This window comes from Diadema antillarum, unplaced genomic scaffold (assembly GCF_040938485.1).
Source record: "Diadema antillarum isolate AM-2024a unplaced genomic scaffold, OU_Dant_1.0 seq00000050_RagTag, whole genome shotgun sequence".
Classification (NCBI taxonomy): Eukaryota; Metazoa; Echinodermata; class Echinoidea; order Diadematoida; family Diadematidae; genus Diadema; species Diadema antillarum.
The window spans coordinates 686858-713950 of record NW_027271159.1 but is presented as its reverse complement, the minus strand read 5'-3'; the positions used below and the strand labels follow the sequence as shown (position 1 = coordinate 713950).

The following is a 27093-nucleotide window of genomic DNA, read 5'->3' as shown; positions in this document are numbered from 1 at the left end:
TGGCAAAGACCATATTTTTTCGTTCTATGGATGCAGTTTGCATCATCTATGACAACAAAGGCCTCTGCAGAGAAGTTTGGAGGGGAATAAAACTGACCAGAATTTGAGCCGACGGCAAAGAGTTGTCTTCTGCCTTACCTTTGGAGAGAAGGCCAGCTCCTTGCTGTTCTTGGGGTCCACAACGCTGGGGAACGGGTCCAGGATCAGCTGACGCCGACGAGACTTGACCGCTGCCACTACCATGGAGACCAGCAGGTCAACGACCTCGGCCCCCGTGGCAATGTTCTCCGCCGCATCTTGCATGACACCAAGCATCTGGAAGGAGAAGACGCACAGCTCGCGCTCGCAGACTGCCGGCTGTTTATGCATGAAGAAAAAGCAAAAAGCAGACAAAAACAAGGAAAATGAAAGACATTAGTAATTAACTTTATATGATATGACATATTTGTGGTGTATCCTTCTATGACAAGATTTCAATGAATACATAAACAAATGACAGAGATATATGAAGCAAAAATGCTGATATTTGTATTGTGTTCAAAGTTGAGGAAAAGAGTATAACTGTTAAAGTGAAAAGAAAGCAATGGTATGAGTACAATCCAAACACTGTTCCATCAAACTGCAGAGCCTTCCATAGGAATTTTTTTTTCTCTCTCTCTCAATCTCTCTCACTCTTGAGAAAGAAAAAAGGGCTAACCTGCATTAGGCCTTACCTTAAGCATGGCGCCATTTTGGAATATATGGGGCTCGTCGCAGACAACGCAGAATTCGCTGAGTGTGGGAATCCGATTCTTGAGATACCCGTACATCTGCCACAGGAAACCATGGTCCAGCGAGGGAGTCAGCTTGGCTTGTTTTTGGTCCTGGACACAGAAACATAAACGTTGGTGGGGATATCATAAATGGAGCCAGCACAAGAGTTGCAGACATCGACATGAAGTGTAAGGGTACATGTAGTTTGTGTTATTTCAGACAACATAATGCTTTTCATACATATGAAATGTTATTTTTCAGCACAGAAATGACCAAGACAAAATTTGATATACTGTAAAAACAGAAATTTTTGCGTGCATGAAATTCCCGCAAATGTTGCAAGGAGCCAAGATTTGCAAAATCAAAATAATAATATGCATGAAAGTTGTTGTCAATATAGACTGAATGACAGTCACTGGCAATTCAGGGAAATTTCATCTTGGCAAAAAGGTTGTAGGTTCCAATATGCGAAAAATTTCATGCAGCAAATATTTTGATTTTTGGCATGAGGTCATCTTATATGCCCTCCTGTTATTGTTATAATTGTCATAACAATTGATAGAACTATTATCATTACCATTATCATTATTACCTTAGTCATCAAAGTCATCATCACCATCATTATCATCATCATCATCTCTATAATTATCATCATAATCAATATTAAGGATTCATTTTTTTGGTCTCCACCTCTCTACCCCTCACTTGGCTCGCGGCTGGAATGAGATGCAGCTCCTCTTTCCCCGGTGACGGCGGCGAGTGGCCAGTGGAGGACGACCGTTGCCATGAGAACAGCTTCTTGCCGAACTTCTTCGAGCTGGAGTCGGGGGAAACGGGTGACGGAGACCTGCAAACGTGGTGATTGGATAATTTTGCGAGGTGCAAGTGGTGGAAATCATAGAACACATGAATACAAATACACACACACTATTATAACACACAGACACACTCACTTTTCTCTCTCTCCTTTCTCTCATTCTCCTCTTAACTTTCTCTTCTTTCTTCGTTCCCTCCCTCTCTTTCCATTCATCTATTCATCTCTCCATCTCTTTTTCTCCTTCGATGTACACATGGAGATTGCATACGGTGCACATATTTTAAAATGAAGAAGATTTTGCTTCTAATATCTTAAGTGTGTTGGCATTCCTGAGGAATCAGACAGTTGGGCAGATTGTGATGCATTGTGGGTGAGGATTCTATCAGTAAAATCTAGGCTTTGCTGATGCCTCACACAGAAAGTACAATCTACTGTACTAATGCATGCTGAGGACATTATAACATTCAGATTTATCGAAAAATGTGACAAGTCTGGAAGCATCCTTGCATCTAATCAAGATCATGTGACTTGTGACATCACCTGACACATAAACACTTGTCATCTAACTTGGCTGAGAAAAATTAAGACACTTGATGAAGACATTTGCTACATTTCATTTTGTCTTTATCTTAAAGAGCTTGTCAGAAATAAATGAACTTCAAAAAGAGGGGGCAGTGCAAACATATTACAGAAAAGGAAGTGATTTGGGCATTAGTGTTCTCAATGTGTACAGTCAGAGGAAAAAGAACAATTTCTGCCTTTAGAGCAGACTACATTTCTTGGAATTATGGGTGTTCTATATTCTTGGAAGAAGTATAAAGGTGTCTATTGCTTTGATGATTGATTTGGTCAACACAAAAATGAGGTGACTGAATGCTTGAGTCCACTTTTTATCAATGAAAAGCAACTTTTTCTTTTCAATAAAACATTTGACACAATGACTTGAAAGGTGTGACGTCTGATGGGGCTTGGGCATAAGTTTAGTGACATGCATACTTCAATATCACAAAGACAAGCAGGTGTGTACTTTATTCTCATCATGCTCCTGACTACATCACACTTACTCTGAGCTTGGCGACTGACTCATGGCATTTGACCTGTTGGACGAGAATGATATCGGTATGGTGAGAGTGCGCCCTCGAGATGTGTTGCCATGGTTACGATGACTTTCCCTCACAGAGGTTCTATATGAGCATAAAGAGGGAGTGGGAGAGCATGTCAGTACACTTCACAGTTTCCAAAGTCACGGTGCAGTTTTAGAATTGATATTTAGCTGTTATGTCTGAAAGATTTGCGGGAAACAGTGTTAAAGGGGATGGCTAGTAACCGATCAGTGGGAATCAGTGGGAATGCTGAGGGATGATTGTTCCAATCCTTGTGGGATTCATTTAAGAGTACAAATATATATCTACTGTTGTGTGAAAATCATTTGCTTCAAAACGGTCTCATATTCAAGTAATGTGCAGATTAATGCCCCATCAATGACCATGCACGCTAACCTGGAAACATTCAAAACTGCACATTACTTGAATATGAGACCATTCTGAAGCAAATAATTTTCACACAATAGATATATAATGTACTCTTAAATGAATCCCACAAGAATTGGAACAATCATCCTCCAGCATTCCCACTGATTGCCACTGATCAGTTACTAGCCATCCCCTTTAATAACCAAATATCATCCAGCCAAACATAGTGAAACATGGGCAAGGAAGTGAGCAATACAGTAATGCTTTCCTAAGAAGCTGATTCACTGTAGATCGTGAAGAGAATACTACTGGTACATGTATGTGCACATTCACTGCATAAGAGGTTGGTAGAATTTCCTAGCTCGCAAGTAATCCTTTCAGATATGCAGATACAGTATCTGTCTTCCCCTTCTGTTTCCTGTTTAAAATTTTTCCTAGTTTTGATATTGTCTTGCAGCTTTTCCACTTGAGCAAAACTATTCCAGCATTAGCAGCCCTGGGTCATTGATTGATTGTGTCACATATAAGTACTTGAACGTGATGAAGAGATGCAGTTTGAAAAAGGTTAGCTATATCAACCTACTGCATGCAGTATCCCAATTCCTGGAGAGGTTGTTCACTGTTACCAACCACCTATTCTAAAAATCCCAACCAATGTCCAAATATAATAACAGGCAGTATAGAAGTTTCTTTATATGCTGTATTCTTTCTCATCTCTCATGCACTGTTACACAAAGATGAAAACACAAAACAGAAACAAAAAGCCTCGCTCTTGTTCATTGTCCTGTGACAACTTGCTTGCGAAGACTGGTTTTCCCCTGATCATTCTCCCTAATGTATGGTGGCTTCAAAGAGTCAAAAGCCTGATGACTCACTTGCTGGGCGACTTCTCCCTGCTCTTGAGCTTGGCAAGTACTGTTTTGTTGCTGAGCGATTTCCAGTGACTCAATAGGAAGCTCTCCGTGATTCTATACGGAAAAAGAAAAAGAGGAAGATGATGATAGAACAAGAACAAGAACAAGGAGAAGAAGAAGGAAAAGGGCATGGAAACAAAAAAATACACATAAACATTGCACACAATTTCATTTCTAGGGGCAAAAACTCTCAATGACAGCCTGTCGTATTTTCCAGGAGCATTGGTTCACTTTGGCAAATGACTCAAGTTGTATGTATATCCAAAACGTTGACTGGCAATCATAAGGTTGCCATGAATATATATTTATGTAAATTAAGTAAAACATGTCAAGCCCACGTGGGGGCAGGAAGTTTCAAGGCTTTTCGGAAAGACATGGCACTCGTTATCAGGGGAAGGAATAAAGTTCTGTTGCTGTTACTCCATGAAAGTCTGTTAGTGATCTGTTTGGTGTCAGTGAGGATACGTATGACATGTTGAGTTGCCACCATCATTTCCTCCCCTCCCTAACAAGGTAATGTCTTCATACGAAGCTCCTTGCTCTAATCTTGAAGACGCCCCATGTACATACGAGAAAGCAGATGTGGCAAAACTTGCAGAATATATCAATTCCCCATTTTGAGGCCCATGGAGTGCATGAGATTGAGTGCATTTCACACATCCCTCAAGGATGCCAGATTAACATCAACATATCAAATTTGTTGGAAATGTGAAGAGCTTGCACTGAAAGGGTACTACATAGGGTAGCACCAATGTACCATTAAAATGACTGACACAGAATTTCCTTTAATATCACACGATTTGTCATCCTCATAAACAACAGAAAAAAGAAATTGTATGTGCCCATTCATTTAAAATAAGAAAACACAAAGAGAAAATTAGCTTACTTCTTCATCTGGCTACACACACCCGGTTGGTTGCTCTTTGCACTCTGGAATACAGACACATTTGGGACATCTGGGGGAATAAATTGAGGAACATGATGTTAACAGGTTTACCAACCAATTCAGATTTTAAAAAAAAGATGAAACATACTGATGCACAGTTAGAAAACAAACAGATCACATCTTTGGGGCAAATTTCAAAGATTGTTCAAAAAATTATTATAATTATTATTATTATTATTATTATTATTATTACTACTACTACTACTATTATCATTATCATTATTCTTATTATCATCATCATCATCATCATCATTATTACGATGGTAAAATTCATGACACAATTTGTAACACACAGTTAAAAACACTCACTCCATGTTTTTCAAGTTTGTATTTGCTACGTTCATACAATTGATGTACACCAAGAATAATATTTCAAATGTAACATACAAAGAAGCGCATGTCCAAACTCGCCCCCTTCAGAGTGCGGGGCTTGGCTACTTACTGTCGTCTAGGTATTTGCTGAGTGAACAGTGAAGTCTGACGACCAGTGGCTGTTCCCTTGTTAGGCACCATGCCTTGGCTATCTCCTCCTACACACCAACAAACAAACAAACAAACAAACAAACAAACAAAATTAAGATTATTAATCATAGCAGGAAACTATGATTCACACTATTCATCATAAAGCCACATATGAGGGTAGAGTTTCTCCATGACCCTTCTCACAATTTTTTTGTTGTTGTTGTTGGGCTCCATATAACAGAGATTCACGATCGTTTTGTAAGTTTGCTTTATGCGCAGTTAGTTTCTGAGTTACGACCAAAATAGTGTTCACAATCAAAAGCCAAACTGTTTATCTGAGGCCCAGACAACTCTATATCAAAATGTAATATGGCAACGAGCCTCAGAAGTTTATAATACCATATCCCCACCCTGACAGAAAATTAGGCAAAAATTCAACAGATGCAAAATGTACACTGTACTCTACTGCCCCCCCCCCAAAAAAAAACAAAACAAAACAAAACAAAACAAAAACAAAGCAAAACAAAACAGAACAAATCCATAGCAAAAACAAAAACACATAACACATAAAAATCAATCCGTATAATTAAGTATAAATCAGAGCTTCGAACATCTCACATGTTGCAGCTATTTTGTTTTCACTTTACTCCCAAGTCCATAGAGGTTCAAAGGAATATGGGAAATACACATTATAATTTAGACAGCCCCTATTATATTTCAACAATTTTTTTCAAGTCCTTCCCACCCACCCTCACCTCCTCCCACCCACTATTATGTTTTTAGTTGCTGTAGTAATTTTTGTGATGCTAGCCCCCAAAGTCCTGCTTTCACCATGACATTATACACATATACATATATAATAACTTAAATTACAATATACCTGTAGGAATGACACATCTAGTTGAAGGTCTATATCAATGTCCCCAAGGGCATCAAACGTTCTGTAAAGGGATACAGTGCACGTAAAAGACGAAATTAGCAAATTATTCATGGATAAAGGATTTACACTTGGAAGAAAAGACTGTTATTCTACTTTGCGGCATAGAGACTCTTCCAATTAGGTTGGACATATCTCCTTATTCTTTAAATTTCTCACAAAAAAAGACAGGTGAAATCCTTCATGGGTGAAAGTGGAGTTTCCTTTATAACTGAAGAAACAAAACAAGACAAAACCAGGAAAGTTTTTGTCAGTTATGATAATTCATAGTCACTACACAGGTGACACTTGGCTTTCCATAGAAGAATGGACATGAGGCACAATATGATCGAGTTTGTCTACCTCAGAGAATAGACACCACATAGTTTGCAATTACATTACTGGTGCATTCTTTATGAGAATCTTAAGCTTGTACATTGTAAAGCATACTAAGGTATTTTTTGGTCACTGCATACTTTGTACAAGTACATGTACACTCCCTTGTTGAAAGGTACACTATTACACATACAGCAAAAAAGGTATGGTATGCTCATGGTCAGTATCATGTGTAAAAGACTAAAGGAGACCACCAGATCACCAGGAAAGACTTCTGTTTATCTGTTTTGCTTTAAAATTGCATGCCAATGAAATATAACCAAATCTAGTATGGTTATGATTTCTGTGAAGAGAAAACAAAAAACAAAAAACAAAACAAAAACAAAAACAAAACAAATTGTATTGTTTATATAGTTTGTTGAGCATGTAAGTTCCATGTATACCTTTCATTTGTTTTTATGTTTACTGCATATTACTTCTGAATTATTGGACCCACTGTTGCAACAATAGCAAAACATCAGCTGTACATATAGGAGGTACAGACTAGCTATATTATCATGCATGCACACTCTGTTGACTGGGTGCATGAGGGGCCAGCGACGTACTGCTATATGTCACAAAGATTGTATTGAGCAATGTATCGGTATTTCTACAGAGCGTCAATGTGGCAAAATATTGCACAGACCATGTCCATAAGCGGAGTCGCTATGATGAAAACAGTCGTGGTATATGTCCATGAGTGGTGTAGCTGTCATAACAGCAAATAAACAAAGTCCAAGCCTGGTAGTACCCTTTAACTTTCATATTGAAGATGGTCACACATGCCAAAAATGGAAGTTCTCGTATTTCTTCAGAGTGAGGTCTTAACGAGCAAAAAATTTCTTCCCTTTGATTCTAGATAAACCAGGGAGATCACATGACACAGTGGACACTTTCACTTTCATTGCGGTCATGAGACAATGCGTTCCCTTCAAAATATTGAACTATGTGGTTTATCTACAAACAAACCTTCAATAGATTTTATCTGGAGTTTTGGTGAAGGCTCAGATTTATGTCAGATACTCTTTGTTTAGGTATACCCCCCCCCCCCCCCCCCCCCCCCCAGCATGGTGCCCATTTGAACAAATTGAGATCCTATCCACTAGGGATGCTACCTTCCAAGTTTGGTGAAAACCCATCGTGGGATTTTCAGGAAGAATGTGAAAATGTACAATTTAAGTCCCCATTGGAATCCTCCCTCCTCCCCCACTCCAAGGGGGCACCCCTAGATCCACCATGAACAAGCTTGAAACTGCAGTCTATATTCATTAATGAACCAACTCACAGAAGTAACTTTAATAGCTCTAATACTTTTGGTTCTACGTTGTAGAGCAGAAGATTTGTAAAGACGCCTTGATGTTAGGGAGGCATTGTGCCCATTTGAACAAATTGAGATCCTACAAGTATCTCCCTAGGGATGCTACCACTTTGGTGAAAATCCATCATGGAGTTTTCAAGAAGGTGAAAATGTAAAAGTTTATGCACGATGCATGCTGGATGATGAGTGATCGCAATAGCTCACTTGAACAAAGATAACGATAAAAGTTCAAACAATAAAGAGGCTTAAGAAAGTTCTGCACCTGAAACACTTACATCTGTGGAAAAAAATTAAAGACTGTAATTGAAGAGAATATGTATATTTTTCTTTAACTTACAAAACACTAACAATGAAAACTAAGATATTGGAATCATGAGAACCAGCAGAAAACAGCAGAAAAGTGGTTTCTGGGAATATACTGTATACGCCGAATATTTCGCGAGGTTTTTATTTTCACGAATTTCGCGAGTCAGGTGCTATTCGCGAAATTAAAGACACGCGAAAATATTGACTCTGATCCCGATATGAATGTCACGTACACGTGTACACTTCTCCGTTCAATATACAGGCCTCCACGATCGTGAATTTAACCACTCGCGAAATTGTCAGGAAGTTCCGATTCGCGAAAATTTAGACTCGTGAAATATATGGCGTATACAGTAGATGGTCATAAGTCTGTCATGACTAATAAAAAGAACAGCACTCCCTAGATAAATACCTAAAGCACAGCCATGACATGAATTGTCTAAACTTTCAGGGAACTTGAGAAGTACTGGCATCTGGTGAAAAATTTTCATCCGGAAATGCGTAAACTAACATTTCCTTCCTGGATATAAGTGGTAAGTAGTGTAGAATAAAACTGCAATTGCTGTATTTTTTTTTTCTTTTGTGCCCTCACAGACACACTTTCAGAAAAGTAGAAGGGCATGGTATCGCCTTCACAGAGATGTGCCCATATAAATATCTACTTTGGTTTTTAAAACATCATATCTTTCGATTTGAACTTTTGCCTTGGGATGATGCACATCTAGCATTTTGGTTTCGGGAATGGGTATTGAGTTCGTAAACTCTCATGCGTATCATGTGAGATATAAACAAAACCATTTTGTTGATGAGCTTCATAGACGAGGCAAAGATATGCATAGACTTAAAGGACTAGTTCATCCAAGCATAAGTGTGTGATATTAGTAGAAAACTACAGTGAAAGTTGAAGGGAAATCAGACGATCCATTCAAAATTTGTGATTTTTTAAAGATTTCAGAGCCACCATCGCTGGAAGAGGAGACTACTGCAGTTTGTGATGTGAAGTACATAGAATCATATTATATTAGCAGGAAAATAAACAGAGAATTCCACAGAATTTCAGTTTTTATGAAAATTACAAATTCCCTCAATTTGTTACTGACATATATTAAGGGAAATATTATTCCCCCTGCTGTTTGAAAGAGGCAGGTGAATTGCTCTTTTAGCATACGAGAAAAGTGAAAATATGTTGAATTTTCTTCATATTTTTTTATATCGTTCTTCATACATGACGTCACAAGCTGCAGTAATCTTCTCATCCAGTGATGGCTGCACAACAACTTTAAAAATTCATAACTTTCATATCTTTTTTATATCGTTCTTCATACATGACGTCACAAGCTGTAATCTTCTCATCCAGTGATGGCTGCACAACAACTTTAAAAATTCATAACTTTCATATCTTTTTTATATCGTTCTTCATACATGACGTCACAAGCTGTAGTCTTCTCATCCAGTGATGGCTGCACAACAACTTTAAAAATCCATAGCATTTGAACAGACTGTCTGATTTTCCTTGAACTCTTACTGATGTGATCTATCAATACTGCTGCATTCACTCAATCCACACACATATTTGGGTGAACTAGTCCTTTAATACCAAAGTATCACACTCTACAAAAGTATCATAACTGTGCCACACTCCAGCCACAGCCAGGCGCAAACTCTGCTTATATTCCCTTAATCCCACACACTACACTTTACGTAGGAAAGATCGAGACCAGGAAGTTACCATTAGTAATTACGAGTGTTAATTATGTATGTGCGCATCTGTGTGATGCAATACGAGAAAACACCCAGCACATACCTACTACGCTGTATCTGTGTGCCAAAAGTCACACTTGGCGAGTGAACAGATGTGACAAAATTTGCACTTGGCAGCCATGACATTAAAGGGGGAGTTTAATTCCCCAAAACTTAAACACAGATTCAGTGAATGAGGAAAGAAGGGTCAAACAAACTCTAAAAGTTTTGGATGTCACAATAGTTGACAGTATTACAAGATAGTATCTCCAGCATTTTACAAAAATTAATTTTCTGGGATACAGAAAGTGCAGTTGTCTCAGCTCCTTGAGAAAGTGCAAAAAATAATATTTGGAATTCTTCAGAAAAATATCAAGGGAATGTACAGTTTCCATAAATTATGAAAATTTGCTGAATTCTCATATTGTCTTCATATCATTATGTCATTCTGACAAAACAAACTGTTGTAATTAACTCTTTAAAATATGTCTATCTTTTGAACAGAATGTCATATTTTCATAAAATTTTCACCAGTTGTTTCACTAATCTCTATGCATTCACTAGATAAACCCACATACACATTTTGGGGAACTTCCCCCTGAATTGAGACTGCACATGCAATCCCACATCCCAAACCACATTGACCCATGGATACAGACCTGTGAGAGATTGCCTGGTTCCCCGCCAGCTTGCTGACTTGTTCGATGTCGTGGGAGAGCAGATGGTGCATCTTGGCCTGATCTTCCTCTTCCAGAAAGTACTCCTGCAGAGAAACCAATCCAAAAAAGTGACACCTTGAAAGACTTTTGGCCATGATGCTAAGTGCACATGGTTGCGTAATGCACTCGGATTCATAATGGAGAGATTGTGGGTTCAAACCTTACACAAGGCAAATGCATCAAATTTCTTTTAGTGAAGACAAACACATGCAAATGCACGCACACACACACATACACACACAAGCATTGGTTTTTCTCCAAATTTTTGTTCTGTTTCAATTTCATTCACTGCTAAAACAATGCTGCACACTGGCACTGGTTCGATGGTCCAGGACCAGTAAAAATCACTGTCAGACCAGTAACTTTTTCAAGAATGAACCAGAAAAAAATTGACAAAACTGGGTACCTACTGGTCCAATAGACAGAGGTAGGCCCAGTAGAAAAAATGGGTTAGTGTGCAGTCTTGGAAAAACATTCCGCTTAAATGTTAAAAATATACAAAATGACTATGAAATATACATACATGTACGTATATGTACACACACACATATACAGTGTACACTGTACACACACACACACACACACACACACACACACACACACACACACACACACACACACATTTTTTCCCTTAGTAAACTGTGAATAAGGATCCCCTGACACCATGCCCAAGATTTGAGTTCGCCGTGATTCGTTGAAGACACCTCTAAAACAGCACGGAGGTGATGGATGCCTTCGAGTGTGACAAGATGGGGAAGTGCTGGCCAAACATCCATCACAGAACGAGACATACGAACACTCGATCAGTCCTTGCAGAAAAGCGCTGCATAATTCAGAATATTTTTGACTACCAGTATTGAGAAAAAAAAGGGTAAATGTTTATCGCACAAGTGCATCCACCAGCGAATATGAACGACAGATTACTGAAAGTGCGATTCCATTCCACGCTCACAAGTCGGTTTTGATAAATACAGCAAGATCAACTATCAGTACACAATCTGGTAGATGTTTCGATCACAATCAACCCATAAAGCCTTCTCGATCACAGAAAACAGTTGCACTTTCACAGCAAACATAGTTTACAGTTAAAGCACACATTCCTTTTTTTTTCTCTAGCTTTGTAAATTTTCACACAACAGAAAGATACCAAGGCATACATGTATCTTTAGCACATTGTTCCTTCCAGTTAATATGATAAACAAGTCACATTATAGATGACATGACATTTGCTCCTGCAACAATTGCTGCAGTCTTATTTTCTCAAAGGACTTTACAAGGTATAGGGTTACAGTTGTGATAGGGTTTTAGGTTAAAGGGATGGTATAGTATTGAGGCGAGATTTCAGCTTTTAACTTTTTGCCAGATACTTAGAAACCACTTCATGAAATGTAGAAAAGCATATATAAATCGAAGAGGAAATCAAACTTTGTTTTCATCAAATAAACTTTGAATTCCTGAACGTAGAATTATATGCTCTTTCATATTTCATAAGAGGTTTCTCATTATCTCAAAAAATCATCATCAAATAACGTTGGAAACCTCAAGCCCCATCTGAACCAAAACCGTATCATCCCTTTAAGTTTGATGTAAGAATTAGGATTAGGGTTAGGGCTTAGTTTATGGGTAGAATTTATGTTTGGCATAGCGTGCAGATATTTCATGGGAGATATTGTCGCAGGAGCAAATGTCATGGAACCTATAAGGGGTTTCCTCTACAGCTCAATGCCAACTCAGCTTTGATAACAATGAAATCTTGCTCCAAGTTTTACTTTGGATGAGGCCAAATGTAAGAGAGGACAAAAATGTTGCTTCCTACAAAATTATACATTAATGAAATACATACAAAATAAGAAACCTACACTGATCAGTCCTAACCAATCACAATGATACAAATTATTCTAAAAACTGAAACAATTGATTGATATGGCCTCCAATTTGGATGTGTCTTAAATGTTAATTTGGATTCTGTGATTACATGAGGTTTAGTAAAACATACATTCAGTGAAAGTTTGAGGAAAATTAAAAATCTGCTAAAAATAATTGATTTTAAAGTTTGGTAAATTCCATGTTGCTGCCCCTCAAGACAGGAAGGATTTGTAATGTCACAATTTAGTTGACTAATGTATAAAAGATCTTTAAAAAGGAAATACTGTGGAATTTGTTTGGCTAGGACATCAGAAGAGCAGTAAACCTTGCTCCTTAGTCGCAAGATAAGGATATGTATAATAAACAAAGGATGATTTGTGAAATTTCCACCATCCTTTCTACATATGTACACATCTTTCTACTGCCGTTACATGTAGGCCTACACCATGCACAGACCTCCAATCTTACCTTAAAGGTCCTGTTTACCTTTGGGAGCAGTGATTTGAAAAATGTTCAAGATATCACATTTGATGCATATGTGTAGGTCTGTTGTATCTCAAAACATCCTACCATGTAAAATTTTTGCAATAAAGCCTAAAATATAAGGAGATGAACTGTAGACGGTTTTGTCTGGAAACATTTTTATTATAACTGTTGTTCACATTTTTTGTATTTAACAATACTTAACATCAATATACTCATTCAAATTTTTACAGAGATTGTTTCCATCCCTAACTCACATTTTGGAACTAGTTTAAAGCACTAATGCTGGGTTTTTGTTTCTTCAGCAAATGGTAAATTATGCCTTTAATCTTAACCAAAACTTAAAGATTAGCAACTTTTGAATAGACTGTTCAACTTTGCTGCAAACTTTTGCCGAGTGTTTCACTGATCTCTGTGCTGCATTTGCTGCATCCGAATATATATTATGTTTGGGGATATTTCCCCTTTGTCTTCCATGCCTGGGGCCTGTGCTGTCTGCGCCAATAATGCACATGATTTCCGGCGCACACATAGCTCCCAGAATGACTCTGTTTGCACTTCCAAACAGAAAACCACCCTACTCATGGCTTCTGATAAATGTCTTGACGTACAGGCAAGGACCTTCAACGAGATTCATCTTTAATTCATGTGGGTGGCCTTGCTCCCTTTTCGAATGTGAACGGGGTGCCTCAGGAGACGGCGCAGAGACAATGGAATAACCTCAAGGAGACAGTGATGGCAAGCAGTGACCCTAACTTTACCCAATCACGTCATCAGTCGTAGGGAAAGGGAGGAGGGCATTGAGATTCAGTAAGTCTCAATGGCGAACTCATCAGGGAAAGCAGTCATGGAAATGAGATGTACAGTATGTTGCACGGTGATGGGGGGGGGGGGACGTCAAAGAACATTGCTACCACCAAAGGCTTTGTAATTGTATACAGGATAGTTATGTGTCCGAAGAGGCTGTCACATGACCTACAATCTTCCCACAAGGAGAATACCACCTGCCATTTATATACTGTATGCAAAAACAAAGCTACAATTGACTTCTTCATTTCCAAAAGTTCAGTGCATATCTGCCGGCAGAATTTTCCACCTGGAAAGTCAACATGTATTTGATAGGCATTGCATCTATTTGCAACTTGTGTAGTATAAAAAGAAGCAGTGACCAAGTATTGTGCATATGTATGCCAGGGTAAATTTCAACAAGACTGACAATTCTCCCCAGAGTTTGTGATAGCAATCCACAAAGCAGCAATGACCATCACTGAAAGAGCTCTGATGCCAAAAGGGGATGTGGGGTTATACGTACATTGTACTACATGTATGAGTGAGAGGGGATACCTTTAATTGTAGTAGTAAGCCTCCAGTACGTTGTAAGATCTGGTCCCATTTCATAAAACTTGTTAGCAGTAACATCTGCTACATTTCTACGACAACTTTGCCCTCAGCCAATCAGATGCAAGGATTTCAGTAGCTTATAACAACTATCGTAACTTGTTATTGATAACAAGTTTTATGAAACGGGGCCCAGAAGTGCAATCATCATGTGACCTAACCATAAACCCTCGACATGAGGCTAAAATGGGGGTCTAAAAGATGCCTTCTGGAAGTATATGATGAGCAGTAGCCATCTTCACTGCTAAAACATGTCAAAGTAAGATCTGATATTCAACACAATTTGACAATAGAATCACAATAGTGAGCACTTTTCTTTTTATACACAATCTCAGAGATGTTTTTTTTTTTCTTTTAATGTTAGGGCATACAAAAACAGGCAGGTACTCTGGTGCACAAAAAAAAAAACATATATGATATTTCCCCAACACAGCTGTTCAAACACTATGAAATGCAAAACATCTGATTTATTTTCATGGACAATGACAAAGGAATCCACCAGCATTCGGTTTCTCTATTTTCATGACCTTTGCTCTGACGTACCGTGAGAAAACAATAATTCTATCCTTCATGACTGAATGAGAAGTCAGTGAAGCAAGCACAGTGCTCCTACTCTCAGTAATAATGTAGTAACACATAACGTTACCACACAATTCATACAAAAGTGTATACCACCAAAGTCCTTGTGTTGTAAATAGAGCTAATTGTTCTATATTGTTGGTGCATGTCTTCTATATAATGATGAAGCAGATCCTATTCATATGATTGGTAGAGACTGTACATGTGACCAGGTATCTATTTCTGTGTAATGGTTAATTTTGGTTATGACCGGTCAGTAGTAAATTATAATGACTGGTCATTTGCACTTTCATGTCGCGATGGTGATCTTGCGAGATTTCATTGTTTTATCTACTCACAATATTCAAAGGGTGATTCATCAAATGATAAGGATCTGTTTCATTATTTGTAAAGCAAATAATACACATCATCTCGTTTGGGCATCAGAATTATTACCCACAGCCAGTAGCTTCGAAACAGTCCGAACAGCTGAGACAAGACAGTTCCAAAGGTACACATTGTGAGGATAATTATTAATGCCCCCACTGATGTGTATCATTTTTGTATAATATCTCATCCATTAATTCCAGAGGAAAATATTATGTAGGATGGCGCATAATACAAATGATTCATCGCACCTTAAAAAATGGGTCATCCATTTTACCACTGCTAACCATTGTGAGATATCATATGAGGCAATCAACGTAGCCACATTTGTACAGGGGTTGTATAATAGTGGTGTGCATGCAACCAAGTTCAGTTTGGGAATAAGGAAAGCTTTGTGTATATATATATATATATATATACATATATACATAAATATACAGCACAGGTATGCCTCGCATATATATACATATATACATAATATATATATATATATACACACACACACACACACACACATTTATACACATTAATCTAAAGATATACTGTAATACCACTGATACCATTCTATAGTTTTGTTTGTCATCTAGTATGTTCAAAGATTAGACACACTATTGTGAGACATCCGTCCCTGCACGTGGCTTACCTTCCGAAAGTCAACAATTAAGTCCATCGTGTTTTGCTATCAAACCGCTCATCCATGATTTTATGAGATGTTTAATCAATGAAATGCCAGTAATCAAATATTGATGACCAATGTTCACACTCTATAAATGACTATTAGTCTGTGTCGTTTCTCCATCTTCTTTAACTTGACCTTTAAATTCATAGGATTTAAGTGAGTGTTCTATGCCAAACAAGTCCTCGAGTACTCTTCTCTTCTATATGACACCCCTCCCCCCTCCCCCTCCCCCTCCCCCCTTCCCCTCCCTCCCCCGAAGAATAGTGGACTTCATAGCACTTACAGTTGCATCCTCACTGTCGGTGTTGTAGTAATCATCATCAACATCGTCGTCATCGTCATCCACCTCATCATAATCACTGTCATTTGTGCCATCGTGTTGGATCAAGATGTTGTTTGGAATTGAAGGTATATTCTGGGGAAATTTCAATAGGTTACAAAGAGACATTTGTATTTTTAGAAATACTTCAAGTTTTCAATTGCAAGATCACTCACAATATCATTGATAGAACTGGATACAAGTTACCACATGTAATTAATATAAGTGACTGATATCAAAATAGTTTACAGGACCTCAAGATAGCTCTGTTTGTCATATAACTTTGCTGGGAATATTCGTGACCTCTAAATACTGCAGGGGGGAATCATCAAAGTCTAGCTTGGTAAAAAGGGGAACATGGAGTCTACATGCATCAAATCCAGACAATACTGTGCATTCCTTCAACCCTTCAACTGTAGATCTATATACACGTATGTAACCTGAGATCAAAATAGAGGGATTGCATATTGAGAGTGATGTGTAACAGATTGAAACACGACATATATGTGAGCTACACGGTACGAAACCCTCGCGGAATGGCAATGAATTGCTACATGATGCGACCCTCATGGGAAATTTGTCATTAAAACGGCATGCTGCTTCTTTCCCTCGCCCTCTGTATTTGGATCAGAGTAACGAGAGGAGGTCTACCAACTTTGGATGAAGGCAGCGATCCTTTGCTGCTGGAGAACCATTACAATTTCTGGGAACTGCCATGGCAACTACGATCGGTATTTTCATTATTATCCCTTTCTGATGAGGCATGCAGAATCAAAAACATCCCATACACTGATTGTCATTCCGACTGAATGTTTGAGCTGCCCTACAATAAAAATAAAACAAATGCCAAAAAATGCCTCATCTCATCATATTTATGTAATTTCAATGATGAATAGAATGTTAGCACTGCTAGCTTTAACACATGTTTTCATTTTTGCCTAAAAATAATGAAAATTTCTGGAAAAATGTCACGGCAACTGAATTAAAGTACACTTGTGCTTTATTCTCATGAAGCACTGAGAACTGAAGACATCTCATATACTGTAAAAGTGGATTTTTTTGCGCGACTAATTTTTCGCGCTTCGCCGGGTAAGAAGAGTTTCGCGTGTTTTTAATTCCGCGGAATCAAGACATCATGCACAGGAGCATATGGCAAGCAAAATATTCGCGTGCTTTTATTTTCGCGCTAGTTTCTGATTGCGCGAAATGCGCCAAAATTTCAACACCGCGAAAATTTCCACTTTTACAGTACCGTAGATGCAGAAAGTTTCACGGGGGATTTATTTTCATGAATTTCGTGAGTCAAGAAAATATTGGCAAGTTCAATGACCCCCCAAAGTATCGCCCTCCAATCTACATAAAGAACAATATACACACATGAAACATAGGCAGGCAGCAGCTGCACACATACATGTACACTTGTACATTGTATGCCCTGCATCCCATATGCACATTATGCTGAGTACATGCAAGCAGTATGATATTCACATCTGCGATGAATTCAACCATCCGCATAATTGTCTCACAATTCTCAATTTGCGAAACATTATGCCCGCAAAATGTTTGGCATCCACCAATGCACTCGATTATTTGACTGAATATTGAGCTGGCCCCAAAACATGTTTCCTTTCATCACGAGATTGAAATACTGATGCCAAATAGAATGTTGTGAATATGCAAGTCACGTAAAACTTTTTTCTCTCTCTTTTAAAAAGGGGGGGGGGGGGGGGGAGAGGGATGGGGGAGTGGGGCTTGCATGTTGTTTGCTTGTTTGTTGAGCTTCTCTATAATGTACATGGGTAATTCCGTGAAGTTGGGGCACAAAGTGGTACATTTTAGCATAACTCAATACTAATTATGCTATACATATATTGTTTATAGGCTTTACATTTGTATTGAGACCATACATTTTCCTGGAAATTTTGTGCCATTCAGACTCAATTTTGATGAAGTTATTAAAACAATATGTAACGGTGTCCTGTAGCATCGTGACGTGTCCATGTAGCATCGTGATAGTTAAAATCTGGTCCTAAAAGACAAATCAATGCAATTAGCTTGACCAAAATTTGATATAATATGCATAATTACTAAATTAGTCAGATAGCTAAATATCTTAACTCTCCTTTCCACAGTTTTACTTTTACCAGAAAATTACACAATGTGTCAATATGCTATGCGGTGTCCACCAAATGTAACAAAAAAGGACACCACGTAGCATCGTGATACATTATGTGATTTTCTTTTAAAATTAAAACTGTGTACAGGAAATTTGAGATATTTAGTTATCTCATTCATATCTTGTAAATGCATATTGCATCAAATTTTTGTCAAGCTAATTGCCATAATTTGTCTCTTAGGACCAAATTTTAAAATATCACGATGCTACATGGACATGTCACGATGCTACAGAACACTGTTACATATTGTTTAATAACTTCATCAAAATTGAGTCTGAATGGCACAAAATTTCCAGGAAAATGTGCGGCCTCAATGCAAATGTAAAGCCTACAAACAATAAATGTATAGCATGATTAATATTGAGTTATGCCGAAATGCATTTTTTTAATATCATGATGCTACATGGACACTGCCCCAACTTCATGGAATTACCCACATGGATTAAATACCAATCACTAAAAGGGAAAACAGAGTTTTAGGGAACTTGCTTGGACAACAAATTTCTCAAAGGATGCACTTCAGGATGACATCCAGACAAAATGGAGAGGATATGGTAATGCCGACACAAAGTGTTTTGGTTTTTCAGACAGCTTCACTACCACATGTAACCTGACAAGGGCAATCTTCCCCTCTGAAGGCCAGCCTTTATGGGGGGACTTCTTAAGTCTACAATATACAGTGCTGTACCAGAAGGATTACTCAAATCAAGTGATATTGCATAGTAAGTAAACCAGGAAAGTGTCAGAAAAGCCAGTGCGGTCAATTTGAGGTGCCCCCAACGCCCTACAGCGCCATTTTGGCCAATTTAAAGGCATTTGTTCTCGTATCTCTATTACTGTCAGTAAGATTCTGCTCGATATCAACATACTGTGTAGAACACATTTATCAATAGTGCCACCGAATTTCATATGCTGTCATCTTGAACGACACTCTCTTGGAACCATCTTCCCTTTGAGTAGTACTGAGAATGATACAGAAACAGACAGAATAAAGCGGAAGTTGGGGATGCATTTGTACAATGAGTCACAAATTTAACCCGCCTTAAACCTAACCAACAAAACTGTCTGCATGTAGAAACCAACAATGCAAAGACTAGAACTTCTATGCACTCTGTAAATCATGCAGAGAAATGTAAATCTGATGAAAAGGAGTTGATCTAAATCTTTTTACTCTTTGGGGCTAGCTTCACACTTACAGCTTCCATGTCGCTGGATGGACTGTCCTCGTTGAGCCAGAAGTCTGCCTCGCTGTTCTCCTTCAGAATCTTCACGTTTGGCAGCGGATTCACGAACTTTCCATTCTTCCAGTACTCTTTGAAATAGAATAAAAAGGGGGGAAAAGGAATGATGGGTGAAAAGATACAATCAAAATTGTTAAGATATTCTGAAGCATAACTTTCAGATGAGTATAGGAATAAAGAACACACAGCTGTAATATCACCTGCAAGATATCTACACCAAGCCCTGTAGAAAGCACATATCTAAAACTCATGGTATCTTAATCTTTATGGTCACCCGTCCCAAATGGAAGCCCAGCTGATCCTGTATAAAGTCTATGAAGATTTCAGAATGTTATGCAAAAAAAAAAAAAAAGAATATGAAAGACTGTTTATTCATTTCCTAACATATTTGGCTTGATTCTAAAGCATTGACGTAATGTGCGGGGAGAAACCTAAGATATCCTCAGCCATTTGGGTAAACAAAGCCACGAAAGGTGAACATTGCGGTATTCCTTGTCTTACCAAGTAAGGCAAAACAGGGCAGAATAAGGAAGTTTAGCTGCGTCTCTCCTACAGTATCCTGAGCTTAGGCACAAAAGAGCAACATGGAGAAATAAATGATGCCCATGTGGATTGAATGGACTCCGGAGAGACATCTATAAACGTCACCACAGTGTGACGGCACAAAATTATTTCCATTGTAATCATGCTTTTCACATTTGAGCTTTGTTGTGCTATCTTGTATCATGGTACCTTTCTGCAACCTTTTTTTTTCTCTCTCTTTTTTTTCAAAGGGAAGTGGTTTGTCGAAGGGGTTTTGTGAGTTTTTTGTTATGTCTTGTTTTGTTTTGTTTTTTTGTTTTGTTGTTGTTGTTTTTTTTTAGGGTGGTGGGAAGGATATTTAGGGTTCTCCTTTAATTGGAATATAGAACCTATGTTGCATCTTCATATTCTATGTACAGTGTACATGGTATTAAAGGGTAGTCTGAGGAAGCCTCAACTTACAAGGCTAGCTTTATGGCAGCAACATCACTGAAAACTACATATGTATCCTACATCATAACCTTTTGTTTTCTTTTAATAACCTGTTTGATTTTGCTACAACACGCATTTCCCATAAACGCTTGCCCGAGTATACTCGGGCCTCATCCTCAACGGGTTCAATCATCATTATATTAAGAACTAATATGTCTATTTACAAGTATATCACTGTATGAATGGCACTTACTTTTGGTATTCAAATTTGGATAGAAACTAAGCATATTTATGAAATCAGAGTATGGCACTATAGTAAATGGTGTCCTCGCAAAATGTAAAAGGTCTGTTTGCTTTGGTTTTTTTTTTTTACTTCTATCCATTTATTTTGACTGGCTGGTCATATATCTAGCACTCAGGAAAATTACACAAGTTTACAATATGGATAATACAAAAGAACAATGAGTGAGCATTGCCAATAGATATATATATGGAGCACAAGGAGCCTTTGAACAAGTTTGGAACATTATTTCCTGGAGAGTGCTTCTACCATCTCTATCCAAGAGGCTTGAAAAAAAAAGAGATGAAGGAAGTATTGTCATTTCCAATGTTAAAGGCTGTAGAACTACACACTTTCATGTAGAGATCACGGCCTCAGGGGGGTGGGGGGGGGGGGGGGGGCAAATGACACTCATGCCGCTGAGCGAGTTGCTCACCGTCAAACTTCCTCCTGTTTGCGCAGATGCCTGCACAAACAGAAACTGGATAGCTCCCTGTGATAGCCAGAACACCGTAACACATGGACTGCGTAACTTGTTTCAGCTTTTTCTTCAAAGAGTTGGTAACGTTTCGCAAGCCCCACTCACACTCACATGACAAAATCACTCCAGTAAAAAATGACCTAGTAAAAGTCATTCTACCACTATCCTTTTGTTATACAATGTACATGTCAAAGTTTAACTCCAAATAGTGTTTAAAGGGACTGTACCGTACTGGTTGAGGTGAGGATTCAGGTTTATAACATTCCTAAGTGAGATAATGAGAAAATTCTAATGAAATATGAAAGAGCATGTAATTTTTAAAAGGATTCAACGTTTATTTGATGAAAATTGGTTTTCAAATGGCTGAGATATCAACAACAAAAAAGTGATGATAATAATAAAAGGCGACAGGCCACACTTTTATTAGGATCTCTTTGTTTCACCTTGTTTTTTGATATCTCAGCCATTTCAAAACCGATTTCCTTCAAATGAACTTTTGATTCCCCTTAGAATTGCATGCTCTTTGACATCTCATAGAGTGGTTTCTGAATATCTCGCAAAACGTTAAAAGCTAAATCCTCACCTCAACCACAACTGTACAGTCTCTTTAAGGTGAATTTGGATAATTTGGGTGATATCAGACAGACAAAATGGTCCCTGTTCAAAACAAAATCAGACAAAAATTAAAAAGTCATGGAATGGAATTCTATACAATGTATTCTGACATTTCACCAAAAGTAATACTGGTCATGATCACATCTACATACAAATTAGCTGAGGTGATGATGTTATTGACTCACAACTATTTCATTGGTTTGTGCACACAGAAACATATTTATAATCATATCTAACATCATGTTTAGAGGAGAATATTAATTTAGCACAATTCCTTGCCCCTACAAACCCATATTTTTGCAACACATGCACACCCCACAAAACACCCCCCCCCCAAAAAAAAAAAGATAATAAATTGATGCAAAAAAAAAAAGACCCATCAGGACCTCATGTCAAATATTTAAAGGAAATTTGGCAAAGATTTGTGCGGAGGTCAGGAGGAGGTCATGATAATAATGTGCGGAGATGCCAAGTTTCTCAACTGGCTGAGAGTAAGAAACTACAATTTAGCGAAGCAACCCAAGGGGGTTGGAGCAGATTCCCCTCCCCCCCCCCCCCCATGGAGCTTTATCATTTTTCAATCAGAATTAATGTGCAATTTGGCACACACTCGTGTATATTAAAAACATTGAAATACAAGTTTACTTACATAATTCTCATCTATTCCTCATGGAAAATGGTCCTGCAAAGTGCAAAACATCATTTTCAGTACCGATATTTTTGCCCAAATTTTTGGTCAAATGTAAATGAGTCTGAAATATATCTATGACTGACAGGACTTCAGATGGGAGAACTTTTAGAGACCTCTTTGGATTATTCATTTAGAAATGGAAAATAGGTGTAAGATACAGCCATGTAGGTATCCTCTAGCCAACAAAAAGAATAAGGAAAAAGTTTGAAGACCTCACTCAGTTCAGCACATAAGCACGCTTCACGTCCAATGTTTATCACTGATATACTTGCCGCGTTTCCTTTTTTTCTTTCTGGTAAGCGTGAGAAAATGATTGCTGGGCGAGTCAGCATGAGATGGGTTGCTTGGGAGCGAGACTCACACCACAGACATAAGAACATGGTAGGTCTGCACATGTATGGATGTCAGTAATAGGTCATGATATCATCCTGTCATCTAATCTATGTGTATACATGTGTAGGTGGTTACAACCAGTATGACTATGCAGTGAAAGATGCGATACTGTTATACAATTTCTCAATTCTATGTCCTGTCATCCCATTATTGAATATATGGCATGGGACTGTGTGCTCTAAAGGTTGAACGCTATCTGTACAATATCTCCTTCCCTTCCATGGTAATTTACTGGAGGGACAGAATCGGTTGTGATTTGACAATGAAAATGATCTCCACAGGACAACGTGTGGAAGAAAAATGTAACAAAGCAGTCATATGCTTCCTGGTAGAACACTGTCTGTGAGCCAGAGTTCCAGTTATTGCCCTGAAGGATGATGAAACAAAGATTTCAGGTCTTCTTTTTTTTCCCTTCTTCTTCTTTTTTTGAGAGTGGGTGGGGCTGGGCCAGGGTCGATGTGCCCATGACCTCCACACTAAACTACACTTTTGTTTTGTTTTGTTTTGTGTCATTTTTTCTTGCAATGAAATAGAACAAATTATATATCGATTCAAAGCTTCAAGTTTTTAGCATCTTGCAGTTTCATATCTGCTAAAAACCAAAATATGATTTTTTCTACATTATATGGCTTCCTTTGTGATGTACAGTGCACTCCCATTATACAGAACACAGTTATAACAAAATTCTGGTTACAACGAAATAAGAATTCAGGCCGCAACATTATCCTCTCTTTGTTTTTGATTTTTTTTTTTTTTTTTTGGTTGTTATATATAATGAAATTTCGATATAACAACAGAAAATTGCTGGTCCCAAGGAATTCGTTATGACGGGAGTCCACTGTATCACATAATGTTGTACGGAGGCAATATTCTGGGGTGAGCATTGTCCATTTTGGTAACATCAGTCAACTTGCAAAAAATCTGAAGAAGAACAAAAATAAACCACTCTGACACATACATTGTATGGCATATACTATACAGTATTTTCTTCCTATTTTTTCTGCTGCTTACTTGGTGATATGGTGTTGAAGAAGGTCGGTATCCGTTCATGAATGAGCAAGGGCTGGTCAGGGCAGTGCGAGTAGGTCAGTACAGTGTTATCTGCAGGTGGTAGGAAAGTGAAAACGAAACATTCATCTTTCTTCTGAAGTCAAGATTTGCATGACCCTAAGAACAAAATGTTCAATCTAGATATTAAATTCCTATGCCAATATTTGAACTTCTTCTTTGTCAAGGCAAGGCCCATATTAGATTATACAGTTTTTGGCACAAGCATCAACATGTTACATCTCTTTTTAAATTGTGTCAAAGTGGAAGAAAGCATTCATCACTATCGACCCTGTTTCACAAACTGTTTAATCTAGGTATGAAATGTATCATAGCTTGGTTTTTTTTTTTTTTTTTTTTTTTTTGCTCCCCACAATATCGCCTACAAAGGTAAATCTAATCAGATGGCAATTTGACACCAGCACCAACATACATTTTGTATCTCATTTCCATTTTAAAAGCCGAGTACAGGTGTAGCTCTGCCTTATACATTGTATGTGGTACTACTTTACATACAAGTTGTATGAATAAAACTTAGAGGTGAAGATTCTTTTTTTTAATCAAAACATAGCCTTCTACATGTACATGTAAATACACTTGTTTTTGACTCAGTATACATGTAAAACTAAAGGATAATGCATCCATTCTTGATTTTACATAGACATATAAATACCATATATATTACTAAATTCCAATATAATCATAACTTCTTCAGCAATTAAACTTATTCAAGTATGACGCTGTGGGGAAAAGTCCTCACTTCAAATACACTGTAGGGGTTTTTGGAAGAAACATTCTACAGGTTGTATAGCCTCCTTGTTGAAATAAAAAAGTGTTTTTTATATGAATAATATGAGCTGAGCACATAGAAACATGATTACAGGACTTGACAAAGTGGATTATACATTGTGTCTTTTAATGCCATCTAGAGGATAACTTCAGTGGTCAAAAGGAGAATACGAATGGCACAAATAATCATATTTCTCAAAACTTGTCTATGTACATAGAAATTGTAATACAAGACATGTATGTATGATAATGTGAGGACCCCTGAGAACTGAAAATTGACATCAACCATTTCTAGAAGTCTAATATCTGGACAAATTTTTTTCAGGAAATTGAACAAACTATAAAAGAATACAAGAACTGTTAAATATCTTTGCCCGAATCATTAAAATTATCTCCAAAGACACAGTTTATTCAATATGGCACAATAATATACAGAGTAGTTATCTTTTTTAAATTAAAAAAAAAATCACTTTTTCTGTTTCTTCACTTCCTTGTTTGTGTGACTTTCCTCATTTCTCTTGCTCTCTCTCTCTCTCTCTCTCTCTCTGACTGCTTGCTTGCTTGCTTACCTTCCTTAGTAGCAGTTAGATAAAATAAAATCAAGCACCTCAACTGCCAGTAGGAGGACCTATTGGCACTTTACAAGTAAGAATATTATCACCTCCAAGCATAATGTGCTTGCCTGGTAATACAGAGCACATGTATCCCCATAGAATATGGTACAAAACATTGTCTTAGAACGTGGGCAGAGTATTACACTTCCACTACTACAATGATTACTTACTACAAGCAATGATTAATATTCTTGTAATGAATCACTCTTTTAGAACTGCTGCTTTTGATACCAACTGTCCTACTCCTCCTACATGTGAATTCTATATACTACCACTACATCTGCCACTTCTACCTCTTTTACTATACTTTTACCAATTACTCCGGACTGACTACGTTGTATGACTTCCACTTCCACTTGTACTGCTACAAATACTAACTAAAGATGCACAATGTATCAACAAACTGCTGCCACTACTTCTACTAATTGCTATTTCAACTACAGTAAAACACAATATTTTTCGCGGCATGAAATTTTCGCGAATTGGAGCGGACAGCCTTTTTCGCGGCATGAAATTTTCACACAAGTTGCCTCTAACATTCAATGCCTATAGTGTAGACGAGAACTGTCACATGCATTTTAATTTCGCGAATCTTGGCTCTCGCAAAATTAACATGCACACGAACATTCCTTGTTTTACAGTATTACTACTCCCATCAATCATTTACGCTCTAGGTAAAGAATGAAAAAAAAAACAAAGTCACGTCTGCAGGATAGCATATTTCCGTCATCACCTTGGGCATAGCTTCTGGCAGTTGAGACAATGTATCTTAGACAGCTATGGCAACAACAGAGTGTATGACAATTAATCCAGCTTTGCAAGTGAAGAACTATCCTCGTAATCCTCGGCGACAGGTTCCTTAAACACCAGCGCTGCCTATCACCTCTGGTCTTGAAGCGGAATGTGCGAGATGGCTAGTATGTCCCTCTCGCACGTTGTACAATAGTCCGTACCCACGGCGAGGTGCTCTCACAATGATCGGCTCGGTTTCTGATCAGTTTCTCCTTCTCAGTCTCAGCCCTAATGACCAGCTCCCCTCCAAATTTCCCTAACAACTGTCTGGTGCTATTAATCACAGGGATAAGGGCCGACAGCTTCACTAGATTGGTAATAAGGCACAATTAAATTGCATGCACAGAAACCAAAACTACTGGCATGCCACTTTCCATTTCTGCTGCTTTAAAGATCTCACCCCTCTTTTTCTTTTTCTTTTCCCTTAACCCTTCAAATTTCATTAGAGCTCCTATCTAGGGAGACCCACAATCGCATTTGGTACGAGAATGGTATGTGTCAAATTTCATGTGAAACTGTGACAAGAATACTCTTAGCATGAATAAATGACAGAATGATCTTACAGGGGAGGCAATACTTTTTATTAGACAT

At 38.0% G+C, this 27093-nt stretch overlaps 1 protein-coding gene across 1 annotated transcript in view; it reads right to left on the bottom strand.

Moving 5' to 3' along the window:
* Positions 1-27093, bottom strand: part of LOC139725580 (protein mono-ADP-ribosyltransferase PARP6-like) — a 51777-nt gene that overhangs the window by 9596 nt on the left and 15088 nt on the right. Inside the window, exons 3-14 of the mRNA XM_071636671.1 lie at positions 24272-24361; positions 19802-19917; positions 16393-16524; positions 10679-10782; positions 6245-6305; positions 5345-5432; positions 4843-4912; positions 3918-4010; positions 2635-2754; positions 1459-1600; positions 714-863; positions 139-357 (exon numbers count right to left, since the gene is read on the bottom strand). Coding sequence (XP_071492772.1) covers positions 139-357; positions 714-863; positions 1459-1600; positions 2635-2754; positions 3918-4010; positions 4843-4912; positions 5345-5432; positions 6245-6305; positions 10679-10782; positions 16393-16524; positions 19802-19917; positions 24272-24361 — 1385 coding nt within the window. The remainder of the gene's footprint in view (positions 1-138; positions 358-713; positions 864-1458; positions 1601-2634; positions 2755-3917; positions 4011-4842; positions 4913-5344; positions 5433-6244; positions 6306-10678; positions 10783-16392; positions 16525-19801; positions 19918-24271; positions 24362-27093) is intronic.